Source organism: Phascolarctos cinereus, unplaced genomic scaffold (genome assembly GCF_003287225.1).
Source record: "Phascolarctos cinereus isolate Bilbo 61053 unplaced genomic scaffold, phaCin_HiC Scaffold_5;HRSCAF=322, whole genome shotgun sequence".
In the NCBI taxonomy this organism is placed as follows: Eukaryota; Metazoa; Chordata; class Mammalia; order Diprotodontia; family Phascolarctidae; genus Phascolarctos; species Phascolarctos cinereus.
In genome coordinates, this window is record NW_027555958.1 from 100,781,579 (window position 1) to 100,797,638 (window position 16,060).

Sequence of the window (16,060 nt, forward strand, 5' to 3'; positions counted from 1 at the left end):
ACTTTTTTATGTTAGCAAGAGGAGAAATCCCAACATCTTTCATCTTAATTATTTGGACATGAGATTTCTGTCTAAATTTTTTACTTTTCTTTGGCCTATTTCTTCAGAGGAGTGAATATTAATCATTTGAGAATGAACACGTTTCTGTATTTGCAAGTGAGGCACCATGGATGTTATATAACCACTACGTAGTAGCCCAGTGAATTTCATTACTTTTTTATTTGGTTCTGAGTGTGGAAAGAGGGTCTAGACCTGTAATCCCATCCGTGTAGTATAGAAACTCCCCACTGATGTGGATTGACTACTCATCTGTAACTTTGAGTCTTGGAAAGCTGTCTGGGGTACTGTGAGATTAATAGACCTGCCCATGTTCACAGATAGTATCCTAACTCCAAGTATTCTAGTGTCCTAACTCTACTACCAACCTTTATCCACTACATTACTGTGTACTTTTTCCCATAAATGTAACACTGAAATTCTCATATGTAGGATTCACACTACATAGCACAATAAAACATATTTACAAATGCACTGAAAGTTCAGAAACATCTTTGTATTTTGTAGTAGTATAAGTATATGGAACACACATGCTTGATTTCATGACCATTTTATGTTTCTCCTTTGAAGAAACTGAATAGATACCATATTAGTTTTCCTGTAAGTAGTTGGGAGCTTTCCCTTTCCTCAAATCTATAAATTAAATACTTTGGTTAAATAAGGTGAGCCACAGATCTTATCCATGATCTGAGCTGTATTCCCAGACTTGACACATAGTATGAGCATAATACTGTTATAGTATTAATTATATTAATAAATGCTTTTAACTTTGCTTTGACTTGAGATATGTTGTGGATTATGTATACTAGCTCTTTATTCCACCAAGCCCCTCATGATTACTTCACCACATGCACAGGCAGGCAGTCCCAATCAGTGTACATTCCACCATCTGTTCAGTTTTTGCAGATTTTGTGGGAGAGAAAGGAGAAGGGGAGGGAGAGGCATTGGGAGAGGGGAGAGAGAGAGAGAGAGAAAGAGAGAGAGAGAGAGAGAGAGAGAGAGAGAGAGAGAGAGAGAGAGAGAGAGAGAGGGAGGGAGGGAGGAGGGAGGGAGGGAGAGAGAGAGGGAGAGAGAGAGAGAGAGAGAGAGAGAGAGAGAGAGAGAGAGAGAGAGAGAGAGAGAGAGAGAGAGAGAGAGGAGAGAGGGAGGGAGATGGTGGGAGAGAGGGAAGGAAGAAAGGAAGGAAGGAATGAAAAAGAGAGAAAGAGGGAAAAGAAACAAATGGGTTATAATTATGGTACTTCCCAAATTATTCCCAAATATATTACAATTACTATTCACGAAAATTTGGCACTTGTCTTAGCATGGTACAAAAATTCCTTTATAGGAAAAACAAAGTTAACTGGGTCTACATTGTCATTTTATTTCAAAACTTAGGTTATTCTCAAGAGAATAGAAAATAATCAAAGTGACATTCCAAGATTAGAAGAGGAAACTCAATCTTTCGCTCAGTTTATCACCACTGGAGAATCTGCTCGAATTAAAGCCAAATTGACACAAATAAGGAGACGTTGGGAAGAGCTCAAAGAGCATGCTCATTGTCTGGAAGCCACACTCCTGGAAAATGAATCTCAGCAACAAAAGTTTGAAGAAAGCCTCAAAAAGGTATAAGATTATCAGAATTGATTCATCTTACTTACCTTATATCATTTATGGAGGATGAAGATTTTTGTTCCAAATATATTCTTACCTTCCTGCAGTACTCCAGTTCCTAGACTACCTGAAGTAAATATTGAATTAATCTAATTTATATATTCCCATCAATTATATTAGTAAATTTAAAGTGATTTTTAAAATTCCTTTTTGGACAACATATAAATGTCATATTACACTTTGTTTAATTTGGCTCTGAGTTTGAATAAAGTATCTTTCAAATGATGCAGCAGTGAAGCTGTTGATTTTTATCTTAAATTTTTCAGTTTTCAAAATTTGTCCTCAAATTATAAAATATTTATATAGCAACAAATGGGCATGTCATTCACTATTTAATAGCTGGACTAGATTGGGTTGTATTTTGCCATAATACGTTATTTTTATCATTATACTTGCATCTACATTAATGTTTTAGGTCCAACAATCTGTGTTTGAATTTGAAAATAAGTTAAATGAACCAGTTAAAGTATGTTCTTCAGCTACAGAGACATACAGAGCTCTCCAAGAACATATGGTAAAAAAAAATTTATATTTTCTGTTTAATTATCAACTTAGAAATGTGAAATACTGCATGGTTACACTTTTTATTTGTGCTTAGAAATCTTTATTTCTTGAAAGAAAAAAGTCGAGATTATCTATTAGGTCAGAATTGAAACTTTATTACAATTTTTAAAATATTATGGTTTGAAAACTTGAACAATACTACATTTTGGAAACATAAATGTATAGACATTATTTCATAATAAGAGATTGTTATATCAATGAAACAATTTGTGACCAGAGAGTTTGGGTGAGTGAGAGTGAGAAGTTAGGATGACACAGAAGTTGTTGTGAATCTAACACTGAAGTAGTGAATCTTTAGTTTTATAATTGGGAAAAATCACTTTACATCTCTGGACTTCAGTTTCCTTATCTCTAAGTGAGGGTGCTTGGACTACACAATGTTTAATGTTCCTTCAAATTCTAAGAAGATTTCCCACCCCATTTTTTAGGAAGGGAGGGCATAGTAATTTTCCACTTACTGATATGCCTGCAATATCTAAATGATACTACTGGGTAGGGAGGGGAACTTTTTTTTTTTTTACCACTGTAGGCTGCATTTGAATAATTGAGGTAATAGTTCTGGTAATACTATATATTTTTTTAAAAATTACTTTGGATATTTCTTAGCATTTTTTTTAATGTAATTCTTTCTTTACATTCCTTTTCCATGATTGTCAGGATCTCTGCCAGTCTTTGGAAACAATGAGCAGCGCAGTTACCTCTTTGTCAGTGAGTGCCCACAAGGTTATTAACAAAGATTCATCTGTTCAAGAAGCAATGACTCTCCAGCAAAGACATGAGAAGATGATTAGTATCACTAAGGAACAGCAAATGATGCTAGAAAATCTATTGGCTCACTGGCAGAGGTGAGGCTATTGCTCTAAGGTTAGGTGGCATCACTCTTTATCAGCTGGTGAGAAATGAAAGGCATAGACTGAACATTTCTATGGAACCCTTACTTAATATGAAAAGACATTTCTGGCCATGCATAGACAGTTTCCAAAAGAGAAAACACAAATTATTAATGACCACTTGAAAAAAACTCAACCTTTACATGAAAATTAAAATAACTTTAACTCATAACCATCAAATGTACAAAATATCTAAAAGCAATGAAACTCTTTGCTGGCAGGGCTGTGGAGGATGGGTGCAGTCATACATTTCTGGTTATTTGATTGCAAACTTCTGGAACCTTTTTGAAAAATATTCTGACTGTACACAGTAAAAATTACAAACATCACAAAAATTACCAAAAAATCATACGCTTTGACTCAATTATTGCACTATTGGGAATGTGCCCTCAAAAAGCAATTTAAAAAAAATGAAAAAAGACTTACAAAAAAAGTAAAAGAAAAAAGAAAAAAGAAAAAAGACTTACATGTTCTAGTTTTTTTCCAGTAACATGACATATAATCACAAAAAATTGGAAATAGTCTAAATGTCTAAAAATGAGAGAATAGTTAAAGAAAGTGTTGTACATTAATATAGTAAAGTATAATAATGAAAATAATACTAAGAATGAGGACTACAAAAAAATTCTGGAAAGGTCATTATAAAATAAGGAAAATTAAAAAAAAACTAAAATCAGAAGAATTAGCTATCCACTGATCATACTGTTGTTATTTGCCCTTCATTTTTGAAGAGGACCAATGACATCAGGGGGTGATGTCTTGATTTTTAGAACTGTACTTTACTTAAATCTAATTCATGCACAAATTCATCAACCACAGTAGATAAAAAGTGAATGAAAATCAATATACTCCAGAGGACTTGGAGTAATTGATTAATTATACATTTAATATAAATAGTTACTAAGCAAGTTTGATTGTACTTGTGTTTAATATTAGATTTTTTTTTAGTATTAAGCAAGACCTCCCTGATGTTCAATTTAAGGTACTTCACGTTCTGAAGTGATTCTGACAGGGAAATTTGAAAGGAAAGAATCCTTCAGCTGTAAAATCTAAAATAACCTGCCATGCTTTTACTTGTGGATTAAAAAAAAACAATCCTTCACAACTCTACAAGCTTCAAAGAAGATAGTTCTTCTAATAAGATTAGTTTTAAACGTTTTCCTTAACTTTACTTTCTTTAGGTTAGAAAAAGAACTATCTACCTTTCTGACCTGGTTGGAGCGGTGTGAAGCCGGAGCCACTTCCCCAGAGAGTGGCATTTCTGCAGACAGAGGCAAACTGGAGAGTGAACTTCAGCTAGTACAGGCAAGTTTCAGCAAACAATATGAGTAGGAAAATTATATCTTTGAATGTAGTGAACATGTTGAAGGAATTGCCCAATGTGTAGCTTGCCAAGATACTCGAGGTTTTCAACTTGCCTTGGAAAGAAGTCAAAGAATGTTACTAGAAAGATGATGTCACTCCTTGGTAGAGGTTGATGCATATGACCTACCAAGGAGAACTTATGATATAGAATAATGATATTTCTGCATAAATAATTATTGTTTATGAGAAATATTGAGAAATGGCAGCCTATATGCTAAGAAGAATGAAATAGAGGGTTTAACTAAGTGTGCTTAATGTTTCTTCATTGTTGACAGATTTCAGTGGATATTTATGAAACAGGGATATTCTAGCTAGCTCTATCTGTACAAATAGGGAGGTAACTCATGTAGCTAAGTAATGAAGATGGTAAGGGAGCTAGCAGATGGGGCTATTGAGTCAGGAAAGTGTAACGGGATGTATGGACTTTTTATTTTCTTATTGTTGGTGTTATAAAAGAACAAAATATTATTCTTTATTATTGCTGATATACAATTATGAAGAGCAAAGGAGAGGAGACTAGTTAAGAAGAAACTTGGTTAACATTCTTTAGTGGTGCGTGCTTGTATTCTTGTGGTAGGCTGGGAATTCTCCTTTCTGGGAGGCAGAATCATCAGGGTACATCCCCAAGTTGTTTGGAAGTATGGGTGCAATTACTACCAATGGAGTGAAGCATGTGGTGAATTTGTGTATTTGAGTTTTGCAATTATCTGAGGTCAAACTATTTGTGAAAGGATACTACAGGCAACAGTGGTGATTTCTGAAAGTTAGGGGACTTTAAATGTTCATTGTGAAATAAATGAATGAATGAATGGTCATTCTGTGCTTGGCAGAAGATCCAGAGATGCTATTTATTCATTATTCAACACTTATTTAAATACCTACAGTTTAAAAATGCATTGATAGGTGCTAGGGATGGGGAAAAAAAGGACAAATAAGAAAAACACTGTTCTATCCTTAGAGAAACAATGCTTATCCTCTGGAAAAGAGTAAGACACAGACATAGATAAATGTAATGCATAATATTACGTGGTAAATATATTCTTCTCATTGACAGAAGACGCTCCTCACTGTTAGCTCCCTACACTAATGGAATCACACATCTGGTCCCAAAAAAGAATTATAATTATAATAACTCTCAAAGTACTATATACCCACAAAAATGTACAATAATACTCTGAAATGCTTTTCAGGTGGTATACTTCATGTGAACAGGGGCGGTGTATCATTTTCTGTCTCCTAATTTCCTGAACCTAATTTCTTGTTTTCCCTCACCACCAGCCTGCCCATTCCCACACACTTAGGGCCTGGCACAGAGTACTGAGGTGCAAGGGGAAGTCCCATCTTGACTTGAGGAGTCAGGGAAGTGTTCATGACATTTGATCTGAGATTTAAAATATGGGTGAAATTTAGCAGTCAAAGAAAAAGGTATGATATTCTAGGCACAAAGGGTAATATTAGCCAAAACGCTGAAAAGTACAAGACAAATTGAGGGGAAAGAGATGACTGTGGGTGTGCCTCATGTTTTTTTGGGGAGGGGCTTTCTTTTTTCTCTACATTCTTTCTTGAGTAGCTTGCATGGGTTCAAAAAAATCTATACCTATGACTCCCAGATTTAGATATTCATTCCAGTCCCAGAAATTTTGGATTCAGGGTTTCTTAGGCATCCCAAATTCAATGCATCCAAAATAATACCCACTTAATTTCCTCCCAAACCCACCTCTCTCCTTGCCTTCTTTATCTCTGTTGAGGGCACCACCATATTTTAGACATCAAAGTTCACAACTTGGGAGTCATTCTTGATTTCTCACTCTCCCTATCAGAGGAAGAGCCAGGAGCAGAGTCCAAGAAGTTGGAGTGAGATGAGGATAATGGCTGGAGCATAGGCAGTGTGACTGAGAGATTTGAAATGAACTAGCTTTTCCAACTTAGATCCTTGAATTCCTAACTAGTAGTCTGTCCTTTCATAACAATATGTAAAATCTTCTCTTTTGCCCTCAGGCACTGCAGAATGAAGTTGTATCCCATGCCTCATTGTACAGCAATCTCTTACAGTTGAAAGAATCTCTCTTCTCGGTGGCTTCTAAAGATGATGTGAAAGTGATTCAGCTACAGCTAGAGCAGCTGGATGAGAGATGGAGAGTTTTGCCTCAAATAATTAGCAAAAGGTTTGTTGCTTTTCCTGAAAACTACTCACTTTGACTCATGAGTAGACAATGGGCCTCCTAAATTAAGAAAGCTGGTTATCGGTTGAACACTGCTCTGGGAGTCAAAAGATAAGACTTTTTGTGCCTAGTCTTCCACTTTGTGATTTTGAGCAATTCACTTCCTTTCTCTGGACCTTATTTCTTCTTATAGGAATTCCTTTTTATTATTTTAACCCTTGGAGGCAAAATGGTATAATGGGGGGAGGGGAGATTTACTTGACCTTGATTTGACTATGAACTCTGAAATACACTAGTTTTATGAGTCTGGATAAATAACATCTCTCTTAGCCTTGGTTCCTCATCTACTAAATACTACTTGCTCTAATTCACAGAATTATAAGAATAGTAGCTAGCATTTGTGTAATGCTTTAATGTTTGCAAAACTTTACAAATATTATCTCATTTTATCCTCAAAATATCTCTGGGAGGTAGCTGTTATTTATCCCCATTTTACACTTGAGGAAATTGAGGCAGACAGATAAAGTGAGCTGCCCAGAATCACACAGCTAGAAGTCAAATTTGAGCTGTCTTCCTAATTGTCTAGTGCTCTATACACTGCGCCACCTAGCCATCTTTTGAGGTAAATAAATTGTAAAATGTTAAGCTCCACATAAATGGAAATCACCTCAGATTAACTTTTGAATCTCAAATGCACTCTCCCCCTTTCTCTTTCTGTACAGAATTAGTTTCCTCCAATCTGTAGTTACTGAACATCAGCAATTTGATGAACTGCTACTTTCATTTTCTGTCTGGATTAAGCAGTTTCTCAGTGATTTACACTGTACTTCTGAGATCAGTATAATGGACCATCAAGCTGCTCTAGTTCAACATAAGGTAAAGCATAATTTTTTTTTTAAAGATTGAAAAAACACGTGAAAAAACATACACATGAATGAAAGTCCAATCAATAAGCACTCATTAAGCCCCTACTATGTACCAGGCACTGTGCTGAGCACTAGGCATACAAAGAAAGGCCAAAAAAAAAGTTCCTGCCCTCAAGAAGCTTATATTCGAATTAAAGGGGCAACATGCAAACAACTATGTATATACAAGATACAGACGACGAGTAAACTGGAAATCATCTCAGGGATAGCACCAGTATTAAAAGTTTGGGAAAGTTTTCTTAATAGAAGATGAAAATGAAAGCATTTACTTAGTATAGAATAATGATGCCAACAAAGTTAAAAATTTATTAGGTAGCCATTGAAATCATCATCATTATTACTAGTTTTTTACTTAAAAATATTATGCTCCTACTATATGCAAGGCACTATGCAGGTCACTGGGTATAAAGAAATAAAACTTATTTGTTAAATGTCTTTTGACTTCATTGTCAATGGAAAGAACAATGGGTCTGATTGTCAAAAGATCTGGGTTCTAATCCCACCTCTGACCCTTAACACCTGTGTGACCTATGGGCCAAGTCACTCAGCTTATCTAGGTCTCATCTTCCCAACTGTCAAATGAGGAGTTGGAATTGTTGGCCCCTGAGGTCTAGGTCTATAATCCTGTGATTTTAAGTACATATAAACCCATCTAGTTTTTGTTCTCTGAGCTATACAAAGTTAGTTAAGTAAACTATCATTAATTCCACTACCATTTTGTTAATTAACAGAGATAGCAATCCTATTACTTGTTTTCCCTCCCACCCCTTTTAGCCCCAAAGCTAGATGAAATAAAATTTAATGTGAAATATTAAAGCTTATTATTATATTGTTTCTCTTGTTCTCATCTAATTAGAAAACCAAGACTGTTGTCTTGGCCCATTTCCCACTCTAAACTCTTACTTAGCTTAAAAGTGGTTTCCCCTATATGTACTAAATTTTTTTACTATTATAAAACATTTCCTACTGATAGTTAGCCTTTCATAGTATACTTCACAGAAACATGAGCCATTGATCACAAAGTTCCTTCTTTCCCTCACAGTGGTCTAGGAGGGAGAATGTGCATACTACTTTATTTCCATTGCTACTTCTATGCCCTTTATTTGCCACCATCACTCAGTAATCTTTCCACTATTGACCATGTTTATCACCTAGTCCAGAACCTCATTACTATCATTTGCACTGGCCACCCCTTATTCCACATCCCATGCATGGGATAAACTTGGTCCTCCACTCCAGCTTTCAGAATCATTTTATTTCTTCATGGCTTAGCTCAGGTGCCTTCTCCCTCCCACTCATTCCCAGTTATTATTGTTCTCTACCATTTCAATCTTCTTCAGAGTCTTCATCTTATCTTTTCTTCCCCCTCCTCACTCCCTCACCTATGTTATACTTATTTGTATTCATGTAAAATGGAAGCCCCTCAGAGGTAGGAGTGGGGGAGGGGACTCTCCAGTTATCCTGATCTATATCTTGCCACTGGACATAGATGGTTCTGGAGAGAATGGGGCTGGTGACTTTTCACAGCCCTCCCTCACTTAAATCTAATTCACTGGCAAGTCATGGCATCACCTTCTTGATGATATGGTCCTTTTCTAGAATGAAGGACAAACAACAATAAGCCCCTTGAGGGCAGGGAGGAACTACTAAATTTTTCTTTTTGGTCTTCCAGCACCTAGTAGAGAGCATTGGAAAAAGTAGACTCTCTCTCTATATAGATAGATAGATAGATAGATAGATAGATAGATAGATAGATAGATAGATAGATAGATATAGATATAGATATAGATATTTATATATATATATTTATATATATATATATATTTTTATATATGTACATATCTGTTGAATTAAAAATTTTGGAGATAAATACAAATACATATGTACATATATATCAATGGTTATAACAACATTAGCATAATAGTTTGTGTTTTAAATACATTAGATGAAGTAGATTTCCAATTTTTATGAAATTCTATTTTACTAAAAATCCCAACTTTATGAAATAAAAGTGATTATAGCCATTAGCAGATTCAAATCATTGTATCACCAGAAGCAGCTTTGAGAGACTCAAAAAATTTTCACCAGTTAACATGCTTTGTATTCATGATTTTCATTGAATTTTCATATTCTGTTTAATAATCTCAGTGATCTAATATAAAATTCCTATTATTCTACAATGTGACAGGACACTAGAGGAAATGTCAGCTTTCCCTCTTTGGGCTATTCTCTCTCGTATATATTAGATTAAGTACACTTGAGTCCACATTAATGTTTAAGCATTGCCAAGTTTCTTCCTACTTCTTCAAGATTTTGTTAGAATAGAATGCTTCTATTTTTATGTAAAATTCTATTTCATATGATTACCTTACTCCTAATTCATTATGTAAAATTAGAATTATGTGACAATCTGGATTTAGAAGACATTTAAAATAACAGCTTTCCTTGCAAAGTATTCTTTTCCTCAAAAAAAAAAAATCAGTATGTTATTCTCTAAGAATATCCCTATTGCATTTAAAGTATTATTTTAGTTTTTAATCCCTACTTTATGAGGTTTTCTCTCCTTATCCCTCTAAACTATATCTCTGTATCTTCAAAAAGTATCTTATTAAAAATAAGTTCATTTATTCATTCATGTATGCATTCACCTATTCATTCATTCATCAACTTAATTTATTTATTCATTCATTCGTTTAGGTATATATCTGTGTGGAACAGAGACCACTTACTCAAAAATAAAAACAAAGACTTAGATACCTTGAAAGTAGAAAGGAGTTTATTGCTTTCTCATGAGAAAGGGTATCTTCTTAGTTGCCATTTTGGGCCAGGAGAGTATGAATTCGCTATAGAAATCAAGGCTTATTTATACCCTAATGTGATTTCCTAACCCACTTCCCTTTATCCCATTGGCTGAGCTTTCAGGGGGCCCAATCTATTCATGGAAATCTAGAACAAAGGTAGTTGCACAAGTTTGCCCAGAGACAAGAAAAGGTGGGAAGTTTTGCAAGGGCAAGCAGTTCAGGTTGGGGGGAGGGCTATTCTTTCTGTTAGTTGCTTAAAAACAGGGTCTGAGCGGGGAAGGATTTTGAAAGCAACAATCAAGAACTATTAACAAGAACAATTGATTCCCTGAGGAGGCTTCACTTCTGAGAGATCATCTCTCATAATCCCCCCTCTCATTTCTTACAATTTGAAGCCTCCTCACACCCACTAAACCTTAATAACCATCAGGGCGGTCTCAGACTGGCACTCAACCTTGACTCTTCAGAACCAGCAGCTTGATTTCTCCTTTCCCTTCTATCTTAACCAAGGTGGACAAGGAGTCTTGCATAGAGGGGAGACACACTGGGAGTGTGGGATAATAACAATTTCCCTCAAATTTTACAATCTAAGAGTTTTAGAAATACAATACAATTTAGAAACAGTAATAACTTTTGTAACAAAAACAATAAACTTCAGGTAACATCAATTGCATTTCCATATTATCACATATAGAAATTATCACTCTTATGGTACCTTTAACACTTGGCACTCTTGGTACCTTTAACAATTACGTATTCTGCATTTTAACATATGCATCCTTCTCTAATTATACTTCAGAAATTGAATCTTTTACATACGATAAATTCAAACACCGATTTTACTCTTATTTAGGCCATGAGATGACTACAATTCAGATCAAAACAGAAAGATCTCACATACTTCTTTTACTGACCACTTGCTCTAATCAGAGAAATCTACTATAAAAGGAAAAGTCAGGGACATGTGACATGCCAAATATAACAAGATAGAACATCCTTAGCTCTGTTTGAATTCAGATAAGAGTCACAGTTCTCCAATCATGCAGTATCAATTCCATATCATAGCCAGACTCAGGAATAGTCAGGTGGGAAACATTCCTTCTCAAAGGAACACAATGGAGAAACTGAGCCAGGAGGATCCCATCCTAGATTGAGGCTAAGATTGTCCTCATGGCTTTCTCCCAGATGCAGACCTCCACCTACAGGATCACATTCCCTCTGAGTGCTTTTCTTTCAGATATTGATTTAATGCAGACAACTATACCCAAATTCAGACTCAAAACAAAATTATAGTCCAAAGAGCCTTTTATCTTAAACAGCAAATTTCACTAATTACAGCTTAAAGCCAGATATAGTTAATTTTGCTCCCATGGAGTTGCAGTAATCAATAAAAATTTACCAGGACTCACATCTCAAATTTAAGCTTGTCCCGGTATAAAAGCCAATCATTAGAAACTTACAACTTCTCAGCAAGCCAAGTTCATTGTTTAGGAACTGCAAGTTCTTTCCTCAGGGCAGATATACTCTGTTTTGTCTGTTCCTTCTTACTTTCCTCTACCCTGGCTACATACACTTTTGGGGCTGTTTCTAGCAACTCATCTAAAGGCCTGTTCTGCCAATTCTCCAACTTTTGCAAATTTTTATTAATATCTGGCCAGGAGTTAGTTATAAAATATACTCTCAATAAACTTTGTGTAGTGGAATCCTCAGGTTCTAATCCTGAAAACTTCCTCATGTTCTCCTTCAGCCTGTCTAAAAAGGAAGAGGAAGTTTCCTCTTTTTCCTGTTTGATCCACATCACCTTATTCTTGTTCTGGCTTTTAGGGATGACGTTTCTAATTCCCTGTAATTTCCTCATGTTCTTTCTATGGGCCAGTTTGTTATGGTCTCAGTTTGGGTCTACAAGGGCGAACTTCTCTTCTCCCCTTGGTTCCCCTTGTGAAAGGCCAATTGATGGGATTATAGCCTCAGGCAAACACTAGAGATTTGGTCATGTGGGTTTTTTTCCTTTCTGGGGCCCAGATCCTAACCCCCTTCATTCAAACAAATGGCACCCAAATTCTTTTGGAGTAAGGGGCTAAGGTCTCGGCAAACTGTTTCGGCTATAACCCTTCTTTAATTACAGATAAAGGTGGTCTAAATAGCAGTTATATTAAAAAATTACAAGACAGGGTTAGCAGGACTGACTGGTTTTACACAATTTTTCCACTGTCCTTTAGTTTCTTTCAGTTCACTTTAATAACATCCAAACTATGAAAAGCTACTTGACATAACAATACAAAACTTTACCAATTTGAAACAATAGTAGAGGTTTAAAACTTTAAACAGAAACATTACCAATCAGGTGGCTCCAATTCTGTTGACTATATTTCCAACTTTCCTTACATAGAAAATCAGGCATCTCTTCACCATTTGCATTATATACTGGTCACATCTAATTAAGGAATTAATAATAATAGTTAACATTTTTAGTGTCTGCCCTCTGCTAGACATTATGTTAGGCACCTTCCAATCATAACAAATTTCAAATTCATACATTTTCCCAATTTACCTTAGTGCCAAATGGTGTAACATCACATTTCATTTAAAATATTACCAGAATGAATAAGTTGGGGCTTGTGGGGAAACAACATGACCTCAGCAGCCTCCAAACCCAGGTGTCCCCAACAAGCCACCGCCCTCCACACAGCCCTGGGCTGCCCATAAATTATCTTTCGTTTGTGTTCTGGTACACAAAAAAACTTTTTCTCTTCTTTCTTTCCACATTCAAAATTTGGCCAGAATTAGAATGCTGAGAATTTTTTTTTCCAAAAGTTTCCAAACTTTTTACTATCAAACACTGTTAACACTCATACACACCACAGACACAAACAGGAACACAAAATAGACATACAACAAATTGCTGTAGAATCCTCAAATCATCAAATCATATTTAATCATTTTCTTTTTATGTTTCCCTTTATACTTTGGCAAAGTCCAATTAGCTATCGTCCATAACATATGGAAAGGAACTATGTTGCTGACCACCTGCTTTTGGATGTCCCCATGGCTCACCAGTTCTTGCCCTTTAAGGCTCACCATATGTTGCTGTGAGATGGAGGCTCACTAGTTCTTGTCCTCTTTCAAGAACTCATCACTCTTGCCCCCTTACAGGAGGGGAAGCTGGCTAGATCTTGCCCAGGGCTCACTACTTCTTGCTATCTGTAGAAAGCTCACCAATCTTGCCTTCTCACCTCACTAAGCTCAGCCTTGTTTCCCCTCCCCTGGTCACCCAGACAATCACTACTTCTTGCCCTCTTTAGGGGGCTCACCGATCTTGTCTTTCCTGGGCCTGTGTGCACAAGTTACATAACCAATTCAAATTCTTCAGCGGATGGTGGTCACTGTATGCTTTCCGAGGTTTATGCTTTCATTTATCTGCCTTTCTTCGGGTCCATTCCTTAAAAGTGAAAGGAAACTCACAAACCATTCCTTGGACAGCTGGCAAGTGGCCAGCGGGCACCTGTCCTAGGAATGGCTGGGAGGCCCTTCTCAGATAAGGAAGGAAATCCCAGAGAGCCCCAAGCTGTGTGGGACAGAGACCACTTATTCAAAAATAAAAATGAAGACTTTGATACCTTGAAAGTAGAAAGGAGTTTATTGCTTTCTCATGAGAAAGGGTACCTTCTTAGTCGCCATTTTGGGCCAGGAGAGTATGAATTCACTATAGAAATCAAGGCTTATTTATACCCTAATGTGAGTTCCTCCTACCTAACCCCCTTCCCCTCATCCCATTGGCTGGGCTTTCAGGGGGCACAATCTAGTCATGGAAATCTAGAACAAAGGTAGTTACACAAGTTTGCCCAGAGACAAGAAAAGGTGGGAAGTTTTGCAAGGGCAAGCAGTTCAGGTTGGGGGCAGGGCTAATCTTTCTGTTAGTTGCTTAAAAACAGGGTCTGAGCGGGGAGGGATTTTGAAAGCAACACTCAAGAACTATTAACAAGACCCATTGACTCCCTAAGTAGGCTTCACTTCTGAGAGATCATGTCTCACATATCGAATCTACCTCTCCTATCCACATCCAATGTTAGTTACTATAAGGTAGAGATTGTTCCTTCTTCTAGCCTTCTTTCTAGCCTTCTAATATATATTATATAATATGTGTCACATAATACATATAATACATATTCCCCATTACACACACACATACATCTTCCAGCCTTCTCCTGTCTAGCCTTTATATAATACATGTTCCCCATCACACACACTATGGTCACTCCAACCGGCATTGCTGACACAAGATATTGTCTCCCATCTTGGAGCCTTTGCCCTGGCTGTCCCCCCAACACCCCCATCAGAAAGACACTCCTTCTCACCTTCACTACTTAGAATCCCTAGTTTCCTTCAAGGCTCAACTCAAGTGCCATCTTCTACCTGAATCCATATCCTGATTCACTCTGAAATTGCCTTAAATCTATTTTACTTGTCTAGTTGTATATTCTCCCCTTACTAGATTGTGAGCTACATTTTTTTTCTTCTAATCCCCAACACCCAGACTTCTTGATTGATTTTATTTTGTTTTGTTTTGTTTTATTCTACTATCCCCAGAATTTAGTCTAGTGCCTTATATAGCAATGGTTGAATGTAATTGAAGTGGATTTAAATTGTAGAATAGACCTATTGTATAAAGGGAGACATATCTGTAGCAGGCTAGACTGCTTTTAATTATTTATTCACTTTTTTAGGACCACTCAGCAGAAGTAGAGAGCAAGAAGGAAGAAATTCTTCAGCTAAAGGCTCACTTAGGAAAGTTATGTTCTTTCAGCAGAGGAGAGGACCACCACACTCTCCAGGGCAGGGCAGAGGATTGCTTCCAGCTGTTCCAAGAGGCCAGTCAGATGATTGAGAGAAGGAAACTTGCATTGACAGAGTTGACCCAGTTCCTCCAGGCCCATGCTTCTTTATCAAGTGTTCTCCATAGGCTAAGGCAAACTGTGGAAGCTACTAGTAACATGGATAAGACACAGTCTGAATTATTGGAGAAGGACTTAAATGATGCAATTATGGATGCTAAAAATTTAGACTGCACTGCAATTAATCTAGATGGAATTCTCACAAAAGCTCAGTATCACCTGAAAAGTGGCAGTTGGAGCAGAGAGCTTCCTGTAGGAAAATGGCAGATCAACTTGGTTTGGAATTAGAGAGCATCCAGAATCTCCTGGGGACCAAGCAGAGTGAGGCAGAGGCCTTTGAAGCCCTGAGAAAGGCTTTTGTAGATCACAAGGAAGCCCTCCTGAAGAGTCTTGAAGATATTGAAGAAAGGGCTGACAAAGAACGGTTGAAGGAACTCACCCAACAAGCTGTTCAACAAAGGTAGAAGAAACTTGTGCTCAGCTTTTCTTCTTTTGTTAAAAAAAATTTTTTTTTGCTCTTTCTATTAGAGATTTTCTTTTCACTTTTTGTGGCAGCCAGGGGCCTCTTTACATATGGGTCTCCAGAAAGCTACTCCAGCTTTAGCTCCATGGGTCAGAATCTACTCAAAATTATATTTACTTTTATTAGGCTAGCCAGAGGGTATATTCTTGCAAAACAAAAGACATTTATTCCAAGTGCATATTAAATTAATTAAGAGGAAGATCTCACACCCACTCACCCCACCCCTT

The 16,060-nt window shown here is 36.6% G+C and overlaps 1 protein-coding gene across 1 annotated transcript in view; it reads left to right on the forward strand.

Annotated features, from left to right (window-relative positions):
* Window positions 1–16,060, forward strand: part of SYNE1 (spectrin repeat containing nuclear envelope protein 1) — a 560,807-nt gene that overhangs the window by 241,692 nt on the left and 303,055 nt on the right. The window contains 8 exon segments of the mRNA XM_078155071.1: window positions 1,435–1,662; window positions 2,126–2,224; window positions 2,932–3,119; window positions 4,346–4,469; window positions 6,528–6,694; window positions 7,414–7,567; window positions 15,143–15,542; window positions 15,545–15,770. Of these exon segments, the coding sequence (XP_078011197.1) occupies window positions 1,435–1,662; window positions 2,126–2,224; window positions 2,932–3,119; window positions 4,346–4,469; window positions 6,528–6,694; window positions 7,414–7,567; window positions 15,143–15,542; window positions 15,545–15,770 (1,586 nt within the window).